Source organism: Chiloscyllium plagiosum, unplaced genomic scaffold, assembly GCF_037043375.1.
Source record: "Chiloscyllium plagiosum isolate Xiang-an unplaced genomic scaffold, Cpla_swu_hap1 HiC_scaffold_10, whole genome shotgun sequence".
NCBI lineage: Eukaryota > Metazoa > Chordata > Chondrichthyes > Orectolobiformes > Hemiscylliidae > Chiloscyllium > Chiloscyllium plagiosum.
This window is the reverse complement of record NW_028270148.1, coordinates 61,279,479-61,301,814: the sequence shown is the minus strand read 5'-3', so window position 1 is coordinate 61,301,814 and position 22,336 is coordinate 61,279,479. Positions and strand designations below refer to the sequence as shown.

The window sequence follows — 22,336 nt, the reverse complement described above, 5'->3', positions numbered from 1 at the left end:
GTGTAACGCTTCTTCAGGATCCCTCTCCAGTTCTGAAGAAAGGTTACAACCGAAGCCTTGACTTCTCCACCTCCTGCTGCATGGCCTCCTGTGTTCTTCCAACCACCTGCCTGCCTAATTTTGATTCCAGAATCTGCAGCTTTTTTGTCTCCTTCCAGCATCCAAATGGCAGCTGGTAATTTTTCAAACTAGCATTGCCAGTAAAGACAATGAACATGGACATTTAGGTAGGTCTAGGATCTCTCTGAGGCCAGGGTGACTGATCCTGGTGAAGTAGGGTGGAGGCACGTTGGACAAGACAGTAGAAGAGAGTGGATATGGTGATGCAAAACTGTGGGAAATGACCTCTGATTGGCATCAGGTCCTATCCTCTTGCTGACCATAAATAAAAATAGTTAAGCTATCAATGAATTCAAAATGGTAATAAATATGTCAATATCACCACTTAAGGTGGAGCAAAAATGCCCATCAGATACCCTGGACTAAAACCCTCTGAATTTAGGACTTGAACCTTTGAACTAAGAGTCATTGAGGCTTCTGACTGAGATATGCAGTCTCCTGACTAAGCAATATGCAGCCTCGGGGCAGCTGTCTGGAATAGGGTTTCAGCTTGAAAAGCTAAAGAAAGAACCCCCACAAATGCCTCAGCTAAAAGACAATTAACAGCATTCTGCAGAGCAAACAATCAACTCATTCTGGAGCCTACAAAATTATGAAACCATTCAACTTTTAATCCTTTGCTCGGATGCAGAGATAGTAAACATTTCGCACCATTGTACGACATGCAAACCTATTTGCCTTGAATGGGAAGGCCTTCACACTATCAGCAACATCTTAATCTATACCCATCTAAGAGAAATAATGGACATTCAGAAGTATCAGAAACCCACTCACTTTAATTGGAAAACCATTCACACTTCATCTAATACTCAGGAGGCTCATTCAAATTCGAGAGGAGCGACAACAGCTTGGTGATCAAATCAGATTTGGCGGGAGATAAGGGAAACTGACAGTCAGTATAACTGGGGAACCCTGATCTCTGGGGTCGTTCAGCAAGAAGTCTAAGCAGTGTCAACAGAATCACCCACAGCCAGTTGCAGACTCAGAGAAAGAAGGACAGTAAGAATCTTCTTATCCATGAACCTCCACATATTGTCGAGAAGTGACTGGAGAGTTGAGAGATCGACTGGGGGCAGCACCAGCGAAATCCACCACTGTCCAAGTCAACAAAAGTCACTTTGGGGTTGAGTATAAGGTCATTGAGACCCTCTGTCCCAGCTCAGTAAGACAGGGTAGGAAGGGTGGACTTCAGGGCCAAGGGTGCAGGTCGCTCTCCAGGGAAGGGAAGCAGGATAGGACCCCAGGATTCGTGTTTACTCTCTCTCGTTTTTCGTCCATCACCCAATAATTGACAGCTCTCTGTAATTCAGAACCCACTGTACCAAGTTGCGGCTGCAAGGGTTAAATGGGGTGTTAATAACTGTCAGACAAGTCTCAATTAATTGATGCATAGCATGGTTTTTTCTAAATATTCATTTACTTGTCAGGAATTATGCATATTCTCAATTTTGCTACTTTTAATAATATCAGAGTTTCCTTTGCCTCTGAAGCATCTGCCTTCTATGTTTTTCACCAGACCACATCTCACTACAAAATCCCACTGTCAGAACCAGGGAGCTGTTATACAATACCGAGCAGCACTCCCTACACCACTGAATTTACTAACCTGACGATCATAATTGATTTGGACTTCTTGTTCAATGTCAGAATCTAATTCTGCCACATCCGAGAGATCTGAGTCGGATTCTTCACTGTTCGAATCAGCATAACTTTCTGTTCAAAACAAAATAAATTATAACAAAATTATAATGCATTAAAATATCATTTTATGTTTAAAATTATTTGAATACATTAATTTCCATTATCTTACAAAACAATATGTTCAGGAAAGTGGAATTAAGATCAAGATCAGATCAACCTTGATCTTATTGAATTATGCAGCAGGTTCTTGGGGCCATATGGTCTACTCCCTCTCCAATTTCTAATGTTCTTATGCTTCAAACTAATTAAGCTTCAATAATTGTATAATTGCACATATCTAGACACAATCAAAAAACAAGTTTCAATCATGACTAATCTATCATATAAGCAATGCAAGAAGAGCCAAGGGTAGGAGAATTAATAGCACAGTGGAATAAAATAGACAGATTTTAAGCATTTCCTGATGGCAAGCAAGTAAAATTCCTGGGAGAAGATTTACAACTATGTAAGTATTGAATTCTTGGAGATATTGCAAAAATACATAAATGGGACAAATGTTTACGGTCTCATGGCTGGTAAGTTTGCTAGCAGGGCAAGTCTAAATATTCCTGGTGTAAACTTCCTGCTGCAATCTCACTCACTTGTCCATACATTTGCAAACAGTGGTCGAGATGGTGTTGTTGGCAAATAGATTCTACGGCAACCAATCATCCCCAGTGGAGATCCTTAAGCCAACAATTATTGGCAACTCAAGGATTCCCCCCAAACTCAATAGTTACATTTACGGGAGGAGTTCAGGGCAGCATGTTGGATGAGAAGATACACCTCCCTCAAATGCCATTTTTGTACTTCAGACATCAGTCCCATCTGGTCTGCCAAATACAGACGTTTTCTGCACCCGTCTAATAGTCTACAATCCCCAAAACTTTCTCCTCAGCCATCTTGCCCTAGCCTTCCTTGCCATGTGTGAATTTCCCAACACTTAACTGGTATTGCATTCTGGGATTACTATTCACCACTGCTACAACTGATGCAGCCTGGGCTACAAACTGTCAGAATAATCAGATTGGTCAGCAGTTCTCCAAGGTGGGAGTCTTGTGATTGAGGGGAAGAAGTCCCTGAGATGCAACCCTGCTAATTCTTTGGGTATCACGACTAAAATCCTTGCTATCCAAAAATACTAGGAGAAAGTGAGGACTGCAGATGTTGGAGATCAGAGTTGAGAGTGTGGTGCTGGCAAAGCACTTTTGTCAGGCAGCATCTGAGGAGCAGGAGAATCAACGTTTTGGATATAAGCCCTTCATTGGGAATATCTAAAAATACTGCTTGTAATCTTTATTATATAATTAGACTTCAACAACAGTGCCCTTTTACAAAGTATTGGGTGATATAGTGGTGAGGATATTTTTCTGATTCCTGAACATAATCAAACACAAAGGATTTTCATTCAAAATACATCGCAAGCATTTTTAAATTCATAAAGATTATTATTTACTAACAATTTGGACACACAAACATGGAATCCATGTTGCTTTTTAAACATTTCTGCCTTCACAATCTAGGCACATAATTATAGCCACAGTTCACTGCACTAGCTAAGTATATTCAGCAATCTCACAGCCTCAAGAGCAGGCATGAGTGAAAAAAAGAGTGCAAATCAGAGAATCAATGCTATTGTGTTACAACCACATTTAATACTCGTACGTCGAAACTCAGCATGACCATAAGGACCCTCATCAACTTTTAAAAATGCACCACAGAAAGTTTACTGTCCGGCTACATAATGGCCTGGTATGCAACTGCTCTGCCCAGGACCACAAGAAACTATAGAAGGATGTGTGCACAGCCCATACCATTACGAAAGCCAACTCCCAGCCATGGTCTCCATTTACATCTCCCGTTGCCATGGAAAGGCTGCCAACATCATCAAAGACCCACCCCATCCTGGTACAACCTCTACTGTCAGGCAGAAGATACAGAAGCTTGAACACACGCACCAGCAGGTTCAAGAATAGTTTCTTCCCTGCTGTTATTAGACTGATGAATGGGCACTCTAACTTCAAAAATGTTGATCTTGCCTTGTGCACGTCCTGTATGGTGCAATCCTGTATGCCTCATTCTATCCAAGTTTCTTTCACCCTGTGATCTGTATGTCCTTACTTACTATGATCTGCCTGTACTACTTGCAAAGCTTTTCACTGTACTTACATAGATGTGACAATAAATCAAATCAAATCCTTCGCTGAGTGCAGAATTATGAATTAGCCAAGTGCTCTGATTTTCACTCACTCTTTGATACAATATTAGTCAGAGTTATAGCATGGAAATAGACCCTTTGGTCCAACCAGTCCATGTTGACCATAATCCCAACCTCAACTAGTCCCACCTACCTATGCTTAGTCCTGATCCCTCCAATTGTTTCTTATTTGTGTGCTTATCTAAATGCCTTTTAAATGTAGCTGTACCTGCATCTACCACTTGCTCTGAAAGTTCATTCTCCACAAGTCAGTCTCTGTGTAAATTTTTTATGTGAACCCTGTTAATTTTTTTTTAACATTTCTTAGCAGTAACAGAGATAATTTATTGCCATCCCATTATGTGGATTGCTATCTCAACTGGTCTAAATGTCTGGTCAGGATAGAATAATGATAATTATGATATCTCATAATGGTGTATTTCAAAATTCAATATTGACACAAAACATTGGCACTAGTGTAAATATTAATGGGCAGTTGACAAGAGTTGAGAAAGAAATTTCAGATAAGCAAATTATGTATTTCTATGTTTGCATGACAAGTTAGCCCTAGTTCAGTTGTCAACACTTTTACCACTGAGGCAAACAATTGTAGGTTCAAGTCCCATTTCAGCACAAAAGTCTAAACTGAAACTTCAGTGCAACATTAAAGAAGCATCTCACTGTCATTTCTTGAATAAGATGTTAAACTGAAGCCCTGTCTGGTTTCTCAGATCACATAGCACCACTTCAAAGAAAATATCCCAGCCTCCTGGACAATATTTATTCTTCAGTCAACATTACAAAAACAGAATACCTGGTAAATATTGCATTACTGTGTGGGTCTTGGCAGTGCACAAATTAGCACCATGTTTCCACTTCGGAAGTACTGTACAGTACTTGTCCTGGGTGTTCCGTTCCAAAAAGTCAGTTGAAACAGGTTCGAACTTTACTCAATTTTATACTTAAATATTATAATTATATAATCACATTTTTAGTTGGTGTCTGTTTATAGGACTCAAATGAATCCACAATTAATGCCCAGTGTTTAATTATATCATACACCATCAACATCCTCCAGGTTCCCACCAACCATAAACTCAACAGGCCATGCCAGCGGCTACAAGAGCAGGCCAGAGGCTAGGAATACAGCAGCAAGTAACTCACCTCCTGACTCCCCCAAAGCCTGTCCTCCATGTACAAGGCACAGATGAGAGACATAATGAAAAACTCTCCACTTGCCTGGTTGAATGCAGCTCCAACAATACTTAAGAAGTTTGATACCATCCAGCACAAAGCAACCCACTAGTTAGCACTACATCCACAACCATCCATTCCCTATACCACTGGTGCTCATTGCAGAAATTCACCAAAGAACCTGAGACAGCATCTTTCAAATCCATAACTTCTTCCATTTAGATGGACAAGGGCAGCAAACACATGGGAACACCATTACCTACAAGTTCCCCTCAAAGCCACTCACCATCTGTGACTTGGAAATATATTGTCATTCTTTCACTGCCATTGTGTCAAAATCCTAGAATTCCCTCCTTAATGGTATTGTGGGTCTACCTACAGCACAGAGATTGCAGCAGTTCAAGAAAGCAGCTCACCACCACCTTCTCAGAGGCAACTAGAGTTCAGCAATAAATATTGGCCCAGCCAGTAATGCTCACATTCCAACAGCAAGTAAAACACTTTCTAAAAATGTTGTTAGGTTCAATTCAAGCCATAATGAATTTTGAATGCTCCTTTGATTTGAACTGGCTGCGACAGACATCTTGCTTCTTTGTCATTTGCATTGGCGGAGTTGGAATATTCTTAAATCACATGATAGATCACATTCCAGGATGATGATGTATGCTTTTGTCTTCTGATTACTTCTGGTCAGAACCTCTGAGAAATTGTAGTCAACTGGCATCACATTAGCAATGGCACTGTTGCCAGTCAGCAAAGTGTTCACTTTTAAGAAAATTGAAGCAAGTGAATATAGTTTTAAGCAAGCAAAACAAGTAACACATGGGAGCTAGCAACACATTATCAAAAAGTGAACCTTTTGTTCACAAAGCACTGTTTACAACTGACAGAATCAAGCGATACAGAGGGTACCACACTTAATTTTAAAGTTATGCTACAAATACCTCTCCAACATAGGTTTTCTGGTATTTGATGTCCCTTATAAGTGTCACAAACAGATATTCTCACTCAAGAGTAGAAAGATGTGTTGAATGAGCTAATTCTGCTCTTACATCTTATGTCTTGTCAGGGGCATGTCATCTAAAGATGTGGCCAAGAATTGGGTCATTGTAGTGCTTTCTACATATAACCATATACTATTTTCCATTCTACGCTACAAGTACATATTGGTTCATAGAGATGCACAGCATGGAAACAGATCTTTCGTCCAACCTGTCCATATCGACCAGATATCCTAACTTAATCTAGTCTAATTTGCCAGCACTTGGCCCATATCCCTCTAAACCCTTCCTATTCATATACCTATCTAGATTACTTTTAAATGCAGTAATTGTACCAACCTTCACCATTTCCTCTGGCAGCTCATTCCATACACATACCATCCTCTGCATGAAAATGTTGCCCCTTAGGTCCCTTTTAAAGCTTTCCCTTCTCACCTTAAACCTATACCCTCTAGTTCTGAACTCCTCGAGCCCAGGGAAAAAAACTTTGTTTATCCTATCCATGCCCCTCATGATTTTATAAACCTCCATAAGGTCAGCCCTCAGCCTCTGACGCTCCAGGGAAAACAGCCCCAGCCTATTTAGCCTCTCCCTATTGATCAAATCCTCCAACCCTGGCAACATCCTTGTAAATATTTTCTGAACACTTTCAAGTTTCACAACAATCTTCCGATAGGAAGGAAACCAGAATTGCACGCAATATTCCAAAAGTGGCCTAACTATTGTCTTGTACAATCGCAGCATGACTCCCAACTCCTATACTCAATGCTCTGACCAATAAAGGAAAGACTCAATGCTCTGACCAATAAACCAGACACATGAGCCTGCTTTTATTAATGGCAGGACAAGAGGTGTCAAGTGGTGAAGGAAGGCTAGGATCCACTTAACAGTGAGAGTGAAACATCTAGGAAGATATGCATCCTTCATTGGTAGAAGAAGCTTACTTGTTCTAAACTATGTCTCAGTGCTAATATACGCACATGTAGCTCAAAATGGGTTCCCAAATTTGCTGTTGCTTCTGGATCAGATGACTTCAATTGAAATGAGTTAAATGATCTTTGATGCAAATAGAATCCTGATGAGTCCTTCAAGTCTCTCACCCTGCCTGAACATTTCTTTGTACAATTGGGACACCTTTGTATTTTTGCCATCTCTTCTTCCACATCCTGTTCATCCATTTCCTCCGCTGAGCTGTGTTGTTCTTGTTGGGTGTCACCTTCTTCAAGGTGCACATTTCTATGAGGGGTCACGTCATGCACAGGGCAAAAAAACCACAATGAGAGCCTTGCAGGATGATATTACAAGCCATGACTTCACCAAAGTAGTCACTGGAGTTGTATCTGTAAAACCTGAAGGCCTGCTCAATCATTGTCCTAGTATTGACTTTGTATCACCTCCATGTCTCTGTCTTTGGCTCCTATGGAGGAGCAAATAGAAATCTTTTCACGCCATATCCTTTGTCTCAAGAATCCATTTATGGAGTTTGGAGATTGGAGTGAATACTTTTGGCAGCCTGGACTGACAGAAAATAAAGGAGTCTTAGTAGCTGCCAACAAGAGTCAGTTATTATGATTGCTGACCAGCTAAAATTTGCCTAACAGTACTGTGGGTGCAGCTGTACCACATTGACTGCATTGGTTCAAGAAGACACCTCAGTTTCACCTTCTCAAGTTCAGTTAGGGATGGCGAATTAAAAACTGCCTGACTCAGTGATGCCTACATCCTGTGAAACAATAACTACATAAAAGCACAGCATCTCTCCTTCTGATGAATCTGATTAGCCAGTCACTGGATGCCTTCCTGACCATCTAAAAACAATTGATGATGCCCTTGCACCTGAGGGAATTAAGAAGTGGAAGCAAAAGCCATTGCCATCTGCTCGTATAAAGCTGTGTCTGACCAGAATTGAATGTACTGCCCAGCTCTCAAAAATAGGGCACCAATAACCTGTACAATGCAGTGGTTTGTGAGCAGCCACCAAGGTTTGCTGCCGATCCTTGGAAAAAGCCAGTAAATGAAGAGGTTTAATGTCACAGAGACTTTGACAGGTACAAGCAAGACATGGAAAGAATTGTTGTGAGGTAAGAAGTCTTAAGTGGTGCGAGGACAAATCTCTATGACTATCTGCTTGGGGAAATGCAGTTGCCTGTGGCAACAGTTCATGGTCATCTCAAGGTAGCACCAGGATAGTTCATTCTCTGGTAAATGATGGGATGCATGTATGACAGCCTTATTCTGCTTGCCTCTCATTCCTTTCCGCTGGCTATCTAATGCTCTGCCCTTTCTGTGAAAGGTGTTGCACTTCATCACTGCTCAGCTTAAAATCTGTTAGTCATGTCCCCATCGCGAATTTTTGCTTTTCTTGAGTGCTCCGATAACTTCTAAAAACTGTATTTTGTAGCCATGCCTCATCTTCTTATTCTCTCAATGCTAGAAGGGTAATGATCACTTGCACTGACCAAGCATTTACTGCTGCCCAAGTTCCCCTCTATGCCATTCACCCTTTCACTGCCTCCATGTACATGATTCCCAAGGGTGGCCATTACTGACATCCCAGTGTATATCCACCTTCATTCAGCTGCTCTTTTACAGACAGCTTGTGAAGCCTGAACATCATTGTTAAAGTCACAACCTGCCCCTCCAAAACTTAAAAAGCCATACTGAATGTAAACCGATTCTCCATATTTAACTTATGATAGTCAGAAAGCAAACATAACAGCCAACCTGATGATCTGAAATCAATATTTGTTGTTACGACTGAATCAGGGTAATTCACTATTAAGTCATCAAAATTAATATCCTAGTGGAAAACATATTTGCAAAAATTTTTAAAATAGCAATAAACTTTGAAGCAGACAGAACATCTAAAATCCAAAAAGATTGTGAGCTGCCTTCATCTTGTATATCTTAAATTCCTCACTCATCTTTGTTAATGTCAACCCATTTAATTTAAATTAGAGCGTGTTATGAAGCATGAAAGCAGAAGATGGAACCAAATATATATATTTTTAAAAGATCAGTTGGAAGGCCTCACCAGGAGATATTGTTAGGCCAATGGATCAGAGTGGAAATCCATCTGGAAAATTATGGAATATAAAAAGAAAAAGCAATACAGCTTCTCACATTTTCAGTGTTAATTAATTGGACATTAGTTGTGGTTAACTTTATACATAGAGTCATAGAGATGTACAGGATGTTCGGTCCAACCCATCCATGCCGACCAGATATCCCAACCTAATCTAGTCCCACCTGCCAGCACCCAGCCCATATCCCTCCAAACCCTTCCTATTCATATACCCATCCAAATGCCTTTTACATGTTACAATTGTACCAGCCTCCACCACTTCCTCTGGCAGCTCATTCCATACACGTACTACCCTCTGCATGAAAAAGTTGCCCCTTTATGTCCCTTTTATATCTTTCCCCTCTCACCCTAAACCTATGCCCTCTAGTTCTGGACTCCCCCACCCCAGGGAAAAAGACCTTGTCTATTTACCCTATCCATGCCCCCTCATGATTTTATAAACCTCTATAAGGTCACCCCTTAGCTTCCAATGCTCCAGGGAAAACAGCTCCAGCCCGTTCAGCCTCTCCCCATAGCTCAAACCCTCCAACCCTGGCAACATTCTTGTAAATCTTTTCTGAACCCTTTCAAGTTTCACAACATCTTTCCGATAGGAAGGAGACCAGAATTGCACACAATATTCCAATAGTGGCCTAACCAATGTCCTGTACAGCCACAACATGATCTCCCAACTCCTGTACTCAATACTCTGACCAATAAAGGAAAGCATACCAAACGCCTTCTTCATTATCCTATCTACCTGTGACTCCACATGTGGACATTAGCTTGCAATTTACTTGAGAGCAGAGAAGTAGATGCATATTAAAACCGTAGCGCTGGAATTAGGAACTGTATTCTTGAAATGTGTAATGACCATGAAACTGATCATGATTAGTAACACCTAACATACTAATTTTCCTCATAGGTAGTCTAGTGCAGCTGGTTTTAAAGCATTGCTTGTGGGTGAAAGTATTACCCTTTAAATTGAGATAAAATGGTTTGTTATAAATTCTTGAGTTGTTGAAACTTTGATTTTGTGAAGGTAGTCAATGTGGGATGTTAGTTGTTAAACATTTTGAGTGAGATCTTAATAAGTGTTATATTGAAGATTGTATTTACATTGAATGTTACATCAATAATTGTTCATTCAGGAACAAAGTAAACTGTATGAAAATCTGATATAAATTAATCTTGCTGTTTGAAACAAATCATGCAGAGAAATAACCTACTAAATCTAAAGGATTGAACACAATTACCTAATTGTTTTATACAGAAAATGCACGTACAAAGACCATTGTTTGAGGTCTCTGAGGAGGGCTGTCTCATGATGCGATGCATTGTACTTAATATGGAGATGTCTAATTTAATTTATCAAGAAATTTTGGTTGTTTGCTTTATTTAAAGAAAGTGAAGGTTGAATGCATATTAACTGGATATTTTTATTCACTTGTGGAATGTGGGTGTGCCCATCACTAGTTGCCCTTGAAAAGATGGTGGTGAATTGCCTTCTTAAACTGCTGCAATCCATGTGCTGTAGATGGATCCACCCTGTCATTAGGGAGGAAATTCAAGGATTTTGACCCAGAGACAGTGAAGGAAAGATGATAGACTCTCAAGTTAGGGATAGTGAATGGCTTGAAGGGGAACCTGCAGGATTTGCTGCCATTGTCTTTATAGATAGAAGTAGTTGTAAGCTTGGAAGGTGCTGTCTCAGGACCTCTGGTGAATATCTGCTACCAAGCCTTAGTGGTGGAGGGAATGAAATTTTGTGAATGTGATGCCAAATAAAACGGCTGCTTTGTCCTGGATGGAGTCAATCTTCTTGAGTGTTGTTAGAGCTGCACTCATCCAGACTAGTCAGGAATATTCTATCACACACCTGGCTTGTGCCTTGTAGTTGATGGACTGGTTTTGGGCGTCAGGAGGGGAGTTATAGGGCATTACCATTATAGGGCAAGCGAAACAAAGAACAGCCAGGGAATTCCTAGAAGCTTGGCACTCATCCACAAACTCCATCAACAAACACATAGACCTGGACCCAATATACCGGCCACTACAGCGGACAGCTCAAACTGACAACCGGAAGCGGCAGGGACAGGCCACTATAAATGCCGGAGGAAACACCACAGAAGCGCTTCACAGGAGGCTCCCAAGCACTGAGGATGTCACCTAGGCAGGGGACGAAACGTTTGCAACAAAAACTTCCAGCTCGGCGAACAGAACCACAGCAACGAGCACCCGAGCTACAAATCTTCTCACAAAGTTTGGAGGGGAGTTATTTCCTGCAGTATTTCTAGACTCTGACCTGCTGTTGTAGCCACTGTATTTACATGGTGAGTCCAGTTCAGTTTCTGGACAATGGTAACGTGATGGTAATGTGTTGAATATCAAGAGGTGATGCTTATATTGTTATTGAAGATATCATAACCTGGCATTATGTAATGAATGTTACTTGCCACTTTTCAGCCCAACCATGAATACTATCCAGGTCTTGCTACATTTAAATACATACTGCTTCAGTACCTGACGAGCTGCGAATTGTGCAGTCATTGGTGAATATCCCCACTTCTGACCATGATGATGGGAAAGTCATTGTCGACATAGGTGCCAAGATGTTTGGGCCGAGGAAAATCCCCTGCGTATTCCTGACAGATGAGCTGAGATAATTAACCTCCAACAACCACAACCGTCTTGCCAACCAGTCAATAGAAATCGGGGAGGGGGAGAGTTCTTCTCCACCCCCTCCCCGATTTCTATTGACTCCAGTTTTGCTTAGATTCCCTGATGTCAGTCAAATATGGCCTTCACATCAAGGACAGTCACTCTCACCTCAACTCTGGAATTCAGCTCTTTTGATCATGTTTGAATCAAAGGTGTATTAAGGTCAGGAGCTAAATGATGGAATACAAACTGGGCATCAGTGAGCAGATTATTGGTGAGCAGGTGCTAATAAATATATTTTTAATCACACTGTTGATGGCATCTTCTATCACTCTACTGATGGTTGAGAGTTGACTGATGGACAATAATTGGCTGGGTTGGATTTGTCCTGCTTTTGTGTACAGGACATCCCTGGGCAATTTTCCACATTTGGAGTATTGTGCACAGTTTTGGGCACAATGAAGGATGTACTGGCACTGGGGAGTGTTCAGAGGAGGTTCACGAGAATGGTCCCAGGAATGAAAAGCTTACCTTATGAAGAATATTTGAGGACTGTAGGTCTGTACTCGATGGAGTTTAGAAAGATGGGGTAGGGGATCTAACTAAAACACACAGAACACTTAATGGCCTGAACAAAGCAGATTTTGGAAAAATGTTTCCATTGGTAGGAGAAACTAGGACCCAGGGCACAGCCTTAAAGTAAAGGGAAGACCTTTTAGAACAGAGATAAGGAGAACCTTCTTCAACCAAAGAGTGGTGAAACTGTGGAATTCATTGCCATGGGAGGCTGTGGAGGCTAGGTCATTGAGTATATTTAAGACTGCGATAGATAGATTCTTGAGAATCAAGGGGATCAAGGGTTACAGGGAGAAAATGGGAGAATGTGGTTGAGAAACCTGTCAGCCATGATTCAATGGCGGAGCAAACTCGATGTGCTGAATGGCTTAATTTCTACTCCTGTGTCTTACAGTCTTATTGTCAAGTTGATATCAGTGTCATAGTTGTACTGGGAGAGCTCGGTTCGGGGAGTAGAAAGTTCGGGTGCACAAATCTTCAGCACTATTGCCAGCATGTTTCAGGGCACATAGTCTTTGCAGTATTCAATGCCTCCAACCATTTCTTGACACTACATGGAGTGAATTGAATCGGTTGAAGGTGGGCATCTGCAATGCTGGGGATGTTTGAATGAGGCCAGGATGAATCATTAACTCGGCATTTCTGGCTGAAAATTGTTGCAAATGCTTCAGCCTTACCTTATGCATTGATGTGCTGGGCTTCCCCATCAACGAGGACGGGAACACTTGTGGAGTCTCTACTTCCAGTAAGTTGTCCTCCACCGCCATTCACGACTGGTTGTGGCAGGACTGCATAGTTTAGATCTGATCCTTGGTTATGGATTTGTTTAGCTCAGTCTATTACTTCCCACTTGGGCTGTGTGGCACACATAAGTCCTGTTTTGTAGCTTCACTAGGTTGACACCTCATTTTTAAGTTTATGTGGTGCTGCTCCTGGCATGCTTTCTCTTTATTGATCCCTGGCATTGGACAATGGTAGAATGGCGGATATGCCGGACCATGAGTTTGCTGATTGTGTTTGAATATGATTCTTCTGCTGCTGCTGTTGATGGTCGACATTAGCTCAAAGATTCCCAGTCTTATTTGTTAGATCTGTTTGAAGTCTTGCCCGTTTAGCAGACAGACAGTGCCACGCAATATGATGTCAAGAAGGCAGGACTTCATCTTCATAAAGACTGTGTGGATATTACTCTTAGTGATACTGTAATGGATAGATGCAACTGTGACAGACAGATTGGTGAAGATGAGGAGAAATGCATTTTTCCATCTTGTTGGTTCCCTCGCCAACTGCTGCAGTCAAAGTCTAGCAACAATGTCCTTTGGGACTTGGCCAGCTCAATCAGGACTGCTGCTGCTGCCCAGCACCCTTGATAGTAGATACTGGAAGATCCCACCGAGAATGTATTCTGTACTCTTGCCACCCTCAGTGCTTCCTTAAAGTGCTGTTCAACACTTTAAGTGGTGATTCATGGTTACTCAGGAGTTTTCCTTGCTCACATTTAACCTGATGCCATGAGACTTCATGGTATCCAAATTCAATGCTAAGGACTCCTAAGGCATCCTCCTCCCTTATACTGCTATGTCTGCTCAGCCGTCAGGACATATCCAGGGATGGAGCTAGTGGTGGCTGGGACATTGTAAGGTATGATTCCGTGAGTATGACTATGTCAGGCTGTCGCTTGACCAACCTGTGAGATAGCTCTCCCAATTTCACACTAACCCCAACTGTGTGTAAGGAGGACTTTGCAGAATTGACAAGACTAGCATGTGTTGCATGGCCGTATGGAGTGAGAGTAGTTATTTCTTACATATAACCTAAATGTTGAAGAGAAGTCAATAGCTTTTGCATCAAGATTGTTTAACAAAGCAGAAATTAACTGTGCACAGATAGAGAAAGAAACTCTAGGAACCAATTTTGGCATTAGATAATTCTATCGATATCTGTATGGCCAGTTATTGACCCTATTAAAAGACCACAGACTATTGACCACAATATTTGGGCCTCACACAGGGATACCTCCTCTACATTCTAATATGCAGAAGTGGGTGTTGCTGCTATCAGCTCACACTTACACAATTCAGTACTGTCAATCCAAAGTACACGGAAATGCTGATGGGCTCTCTAGATCAACTTTGTCAAATGAGTAGACTACAAACAGTAGATGTTTTCCCCTTCAACCAAGTACAGAACACTCCAGTAAGGGAAGAACAAGCTAAAAATTTAAGAAGTACACTAGAAATGATCCAGTACCATCAAAAGTGTGGACATGATACTTAGAGCAAAATCATGGGAACAACCCAGAACTGAAGCCATATGTCACATAGAAGCTAGCACAATCTATATAAGCAAAATATCTCTTATGGGGAATGAATGCCATCATTTTACTACAGTTAAAGAAACCTGAGCTAAATCAAGCACATGATGGTCACTGTGGCATTGTCAGAATGAAGGAGGCAGGCAGAAGCTATTTTTCATGGCCAGGGCTTCACTTCAAAATTGAGGAGAAAGCGGAAATATGCAACTTGCATAAGAATTCACAACCTACACCCATTAGCACCATTCCACCCTTGGGAATGGCCAAAAAGGCCATAGCAAAGAATCCATACTGATGATGCTGGATTCTTTCAATGGACAAATATTTTTCAGAATGGTTCACACACAAACTAAATGGCCTGAAGTTGCCATCATGAAGATGACACCTTCAGAGAAAATTATTGAAAGATTGGGGGAGATCTTTGTAATGTTTGGTTATCTGGAATAATTTTATAGTGATATAAACTGTGGACTTTAATCACAAGAGTTTATAGACTACCTGAAGTAGAACGGAATTCAATATATTTGATCAGCACCTTATCACTGAGCCAAAATGGTTTGGCAAAAAGATTTGTTCAGACAATGAAATATTCCTCATAAGCTAAGTCCAGAACAATAATAATTTTCCAAACAATCAAGCCAATTTTTGTTAACATAGCAGAACACAACCCACTTAACGACTCGAAGTTCTCTGGCACTGCTCACAGTAAAGCCTCAGTTGTACACAGCCTTTGATTTGCTGAAACCTTCCATGGCAAAAGATATTGTTGACAGGAAGCCACCGAATCAGGATTTCTGATGAGAAATCAAAGCCACGTTTTTCAAAAGGTCAGGAAATGCTGGTGAGAATTATATCGCAGGCAAATGGGTATTAGTCATCACTTAATGTAGGTCAGGTAGCTCAGATGGTTCGAGCACGGGTACTAATGACACCAAGGTTGTGGGTCCAATCCCACATTCACGAGATGTGTCGTTGGGATTTGCAAGTGAGTCAAACAGTCAGAGCAGGCAGGGAGGGACAAAGCAGAAAACAAGGTAGGATTGATAAATTAAATTGCATTTGCTTCAATGCAAAAGGCCTAACAGGGAAGACAGATGAACTCAGGGCATGGTTAGGAACATGGGACTGGGATATCACAGCAATTACAGAACATGGGTCAGGGATGGACAGGACTGGCAGCTTAATGTTCCAGGATACAAATGTTACAGGAAGGATAGAAATGGATGTAAGAGAGATGGGTGAGTGGCATTTTTGATAAGGGATAGTGTTACAGCTGTGAACAGCTGTCCTAAGGGACGATATTCCTGGGAATACATCCAGGGAAGTTATTTGGGTGGAACTGAGAAATAGGAAAAGGGATGGTCACCTTATTGAGATTGTATAGTAGACCCCCTAATAGTCAGAGGGAAATTGAGAAACAAATTTGGAAGATTTCAGTTATCTGTTAAGAATGGGCCAATGGGCTGAGACGTGGCAGATGGAGTTTAATTCAGATAAATGCGAGGTGCTGCATTTTGGGAAAGCAAATCTTAGCAGGATTTATACACTTAATGGTAAGGTCCTAGGGACTGTTGCTGAACAAAGAGACCTTGGAGTGCAGGTTCATAGCTCCTTGAATGTGGAGTCGCAGTTAGATAGGATAGTGAAGAAGGCGTTTGATATGCTTTCCTTTATAGGTCAGAGTATTGAGTACAGGAGTTGGGAGGTCATGTTGCGGCTGGACAGGACATTGGTTAGGCCACTGTTGGAATATTGCATGCAATTCTGGTCTCCTTCCTATCGGAAAGATGCAGTGAAACTTGAAAGGGTTCAGAAAAGATTTACAAGGATGTTGCCAGGGTTGGAGGATTTGAGCTATAGGGAGAGGCTGAACAGGCTGGGGCTGTTTTCCCTGGAGCATCGGAGGCTGAGGGGTGATCTTATAGAGATTTACAAAATTATGAGGGGCATGGATAGGATAAATAGACAAAGTCTTTTCCCTGGGGTTGGGGAATCCAGAACTAGAGGGCATAGGTTTAGAGTGGGAGGGGAAAGATATAAAAAATACCTCAGGGGCAACTTTTTCATGCAGAGGATGGTACGTGTATGGAATGAGCTGCCAGAGGATGTGGTGGAGGTTGGTACAATTGCAGCATTTAAGAGGCATTTGGATGGGTATATGAATAGGAAGGGTTTGGAGGGATGTGGGCCGGGTGCTGGCAGATGGGACTAGATTGGGTTGGGATATCTGGTCGGCATGGACAGGTTGGATGAAGGGTCTGTTTCCATGCTGTACATCTCTATGACTCTATAATAATAGGGTGGTTATGGTAAGGGATTTTTAACTTTCCAAACATAGGCTGGGACTGCCATAGTGTTAAGGGTTTAGATGGAGAGGGATTTGTTAAGTGTGTGCAAGAACATTTTCTGATTCAGTATGTGGGTGTACATACTCAAGAAAGTGCAAAACCCGACCTACTCTTGGGAAATAAGGCAGGGCAGGTGACTGAGGTGTCAGTGGGGGAGCACTTTGGGGCCAGTGACCATAATTTTATTAGTTTTAAAATATCGATGGAAAAGGATAGACCAGATCTAAAAGTTGAAGTTTTAAATTGGAGGAAGGCCTATTTTGATGGCATTAGGTAAGAACTTTCAAAAGTTGATTGGGGGTAGAGTTCACAGGTAAACGGACAGCTGGAAAATGGGAATTCTTCATAAATGAGATAATGAGAATCCGGAGACAGTATATCCCTGTTAGGGTGAAAGGAAAGGCTAGCAGGTGTCGGGAATGCTGGATGACGAGAAAAATTGATGGTCTGGTTAAGAGAAAGAAGGAAGCATATGTCAGGTATAGTCAGGATCAAGTGAATCCTTAGATGAGTATAAAGACAGTAGGAGTATACTTGAAATGGAAATCAGGAGGGCAAAAAGGGGACATAAGATAGCTTCGGCAAATAGGGTTAAGCAGAATCCAAAGGGTTTTTACAAATACATTAAGGACAAAAGGGTAACTAGGGAGAGATTAGGGCCCCTCAAAGATCAGCATGGAAGCCTATGTTTGGAGCCGCAGGAGGTGGGGTAGATAATAAACGAATATTTTGCACCAGTGTTTACTGTGGAAAAGGATGTAGCAAAAATAGAACGGAGGGAAATAGATGGTGCCATCTTGAAAAATGTCCATATTACAGAGGAGGAAGTGCTGGATGTCTTGAAATGCATAAAGGTGGATAAATCCCCAGGACCTGATCAGGTGTACCCGAGAACTCTGTGGGAAGCTAGGGAAGTTGATTTTGGGCCCCTTGCTGAGATATTTGTATCATCGCTAGTCACAGGTGAGGTGCTGGAAGACTAGAGGTTGGCTAATGTGGTACCACTAATGAAGGAACGTGGTAAGGACAAGCCAGGAAACTATAGACCAGTGAGCCTAACATCAGTGGTGGGCAAGTTGTTGGAGAGAATCCTGAAGGATAGGATTTGCACATATTTGGAAAGGCAAGGACCGATTAGGGACAGTCCATGTGGCTTTGTGTGTGGGAAATCATGTCCCTCGAAGTTGATTGAGTTTTTTGAAGAAGTAACAAAGAGGATTGATGACGGCAGAGTGGTGGACGTGATCTATATTGACTTCAGTAAGGCGTTTGACAAAATTCCCCATGGGAAACCGGATAGCAAGGTTAGAGCTCATGGAATACAGGGAGAACTCATCATTTGGATACAGAACTGGCTCAAAGGTAGAAGACAGACGGTAGTGGTGAAGAGTTGTTTTTCAGGCTGGAGACCTGTGGCCAGTGGTGTGCCACAAGGATCGGTGCTGGGTCCACTACTATCTGTCATTTATATAAATGATTTGGATGTGAATATAGGAGGTATGGTTAGTATATTTGCAGATGACACCAAAATTGGAGGTGTAGTGGACAGTGAAGAAGGTTACCCCAGAATACAAATGGGTTTTTGATCATTGGGCCAATGGGCTGAGGAGTGGCAGATGGAGTTTAATTTAGATAAATATGAGGTGTTGCATTTTGTAAAAGCAAATCTTAGCAGGATTTATACACTTAATGATAAGGTGCTAGGGAGTGCTGTTGAACAAAGAGACCTTGGAGTGCAGGTTAACAGCTCTTTGAAATTAGAGTCGCAGGTAGATAGGATAGTGAAAAAGGCATTTAGTATACTTTCCTTTATTGGTCAGAGCACTGAGTATAGGATTTGGGAGGTCATGTTGCGGCCATACAGGATGTTGGTTAGGCCACTTTTGGAATATTGCGTGCAATTCTGGTCTTCTTCCTATCAGAAGAATGTTGTGAAACTTGAAAGGGTTCAGAAAAGATTTACAAGGATGATGCCAGGGTTGGAGGATTTGAGCTACAGGAGAGGTTGAATGGGCTTGGGCTGTTTTCCCTGGAGCATTGGAGGCTGAGGGATGATTTTATCGTGGTTTATAAAATCATGAGGGGCATGGATAGGATAAATAGACAAAGTCTTTTCCCTTGGGGTGGGGGAGTCCAGAACTAGAGGGCATAGGTTTAGGGTGAGAGGGGAAAGATATAAAAGAGACCTCGGGGTAACTTTTACATGCAGAGAGTGATGCGTGTATGGAATGAGCTGCCAGAAGAAGTGGTTCAGGCCACTACAATTGCAACATTTAAAAGGAAATTGGATGGATGTATGAACAGGAAGGATTGGAGGGATATAGGTCGGGTGCCAGCAAGTGGAACTAGATTAGGTTGGGATATCTGGTCGGCATGGACAACTTGGAGTGAAGGTCTGTTTTCGTGCTGTACGTCTCTATGACTCTATGTAGCACAGATTAGATTTGACTCCTACACTGTACAGACTACAGATGGTAAAGTATGGAGAAGACATGAAGACCAACTCTTCACAATCATAATAAGTGCGGAAGAGACAATAACCATAATTGAAAATCCACAAATAATTTTGCCAGGTAGAGCACCTGGATATGCCTGAAGACAGGATTATAATTGGAACATCTGAGGGAAACAATACCTCAGGAAGATTATCATGAAATTGTGCAAACCTCTGAATATTGAATTATCTCAGGAAATGATAATGATAGATGAAGTTCCTAGCTCACCTAAAACACCAGGGTTTCAAGCAACAGGAAAAATAAACAGTCACCTCATATGCGCTGACAACAGGAATCAACATCCTCCGGAATGTCTTATTTATGTTGTATTATTATAAGTATTGTAACTGTTTTCATTGCAGGAACCGCTGATGTAAGGGGGAAGGAATGTTACATATTCATATTGGTATGCTAGACTGTAATGATGATGTCATCAGGGTTGCAATTGACCAGAAACTCAATTAACCATATAAATACAGTAGGTGAAGGTGAGGACTGCAGATGGTGGAGATTAAAGTCGAGAGTATGGTGCTGGAAAAGCACAGCAGGTCAGGCAGCATCCAAAGAGCAGGAGAATCGAAGCTTCAGGCAAAAGCCTGATGAAGGGCTTTTGCCCAAAACGTCAATTCTCCTGCTCCTCGGATGTTGCCTGACCTGCTATGCTTTTCCAGCACCACACTCTCAAGATTAATACAGTGTCTACAAAAGCAGATCAGAAGTTAGGAATTCAGTGGTGAGTATCTCACCTCCTAACTTCACAAAGTCTGTCCAGTACCTACAAGACACAACTCAGAGGTATGACAGAACACTCTCCACTTAGCTGGACAGGAGCAGTTCCAACAACTCTCAAGAAGCTGGACATCATCCAGGACAAAGCATCCTCAGCTTACGTATTCACTCCCTCTACTACCAGTTGTAATGGTGCTTTAGAATCTATAAGATGCACCGTAGCAAGTCACAAAGGTTCCTCAACAGAATCTTCCAAAACTGTAATCTCTATCACCTTGAAGGATATGGGTAGCAGACATTGAGGCAACACACCTGCAAGATCCCCTTCAAATTATAAACTGACTTGGAACTATATTGTTCCTCCTGCACAGTCATTTCCTAAGAATTCTGGAACCCCCTTCCGAACAACACCGACCTTGCATGGAATGTAGCTGTTGAAAGAGGCACCAGCTTCAAAGGCAATTTTGGATGGGTAAAAATATTGGCGTGGCTAAAAGTGTCCAGACCCTGACAGCTACTTTAAAAAAAAGCTTTGCTGAACTCCAAACACCACTAAGGACTTCAACTCACAAGAGACTGGTGATACAGCTGTCAGATTAGTAATATGTAACAGTATATCAAATATTAATATATTAGCTTAACACACTTTAAGTTATCCTACAACTTGCACATGAAATTATGCTCATGAGAGACAGAGAACTGTTTAAAAGGTGAGTATATTAGTATTCACTGGACATATAAAACTAACAATACCTGCAGCACAATATTAAGAAAAAGGCAGGATGGCTTCAAATAATTTCCTGATCTTCCTGATTCCAAGATATAGATAGTCAAAAATGAGTGACCTGCATCTATATCGTGCAAAGACAGTGATTTATCTTTAAAAGCAAGACAAATGAAAAGAAGCATCCATTGCAACAGAAATTTTGTTTGGATCTTTATTGATCTTGTCTCATCATATGCGAATCATATGGACAGTTCACAGAGCAACCATGCTATATGGATATCTAAACTGGTGGACTGTGCTTAGATTCTTGAGCACTGCTGCAGCTGCATTCATTAAGGCCATATTTAATCACAAATCTAACTTGTGTTTTGTAGTAGTTAAACGGCCTTGGGAGTCAGGAGGTGAGTCACTTATCACAGACTAGCCAGTTTCTGCCTTATAGTAACCATAGAATTTAGGTGACTTGTCCACTTGGTGAAATGCTGGCTGCAAATGTGGGGAGATTCATTAATGGCACTGCCATTGCATAACAAGGAGATGTGATTTTCCTCACTCTTCTTGGAGATATTCAGTTTGGCACTTAACATGGCACAAATATTATTTGTCACTTAGACAAAGTTGGATGCCTACTGGGTTTTGCTGTGTGAGCTGTTTTATTATTTATGGAAAGGCAATTTAAAAAAAAAATCACTCTCAGGATGTGGGCATCACTGGCTGGGTCAGCATTTATTGCTCATCCCTCATTGCCCACAAGAAGGTGGGTGAATTGTTTTCTTGAACCACTGCAATCCATTTGATGTACATACATCCACAATGCCACTAGGGCAGGAGTTCCACGATTTTGATCTCGTGACACCTGAAGGAATGGTGATATATTTCCAAGTCAAAATGAAGAGTGGTTTGAAGGGGAACTTGCAAGTAGTGGTATTGCCATAGTGGTGGTGCTAACTAAGGTGCCTTGGGGAATTTCTGCTGTGCATTTTGTAAATGATACACTGAGCATGGTGATGAAGTGAGTAAATGTGTGTGAATATGGTGCCAATCAAGCAAGATGCTTTGTGCTGGATGATGTTAAGCTTCTTGAGCATTGTAGCAGTCATCCAGGTAAGTAGGAAATGTTCCATCACACTCCTGACTTACATCTTGTAGATGGAGGACAGGCATTTGAGTAATCAGGAAGTGAGTTACTCGTTGCAGGATTCATTGCCTCTGATCTGCTTTTGTAGGCAT

The 22,336-nt window shown here is 41.6% G+C and overlaps 1 protein-coding gene across 2 annotated transcripts in view; it reads right to left on the bottom strand.

Moving 5' to 3' along the window:
• eml6 (EMAP like 6) overlaps positions 1-22,336 on the bottom strand; it is a 524,201-nt gene that overhangs the window by 313,656 nt on the left and 188,209 nt on the right. For both annotated transcript variants that reach the window (XM_087991388.1, XM_043695965.2), the window contains exon 12: positions 1,727-1,833. In XM_087991388.1, the coding sequence (XP_087847514.1) occupies positions 1,727-1,833 (107 nt within the window). The remainder of the gene's footprint in view (positions 1-1,726; positions 1,834-22,336) is intronic.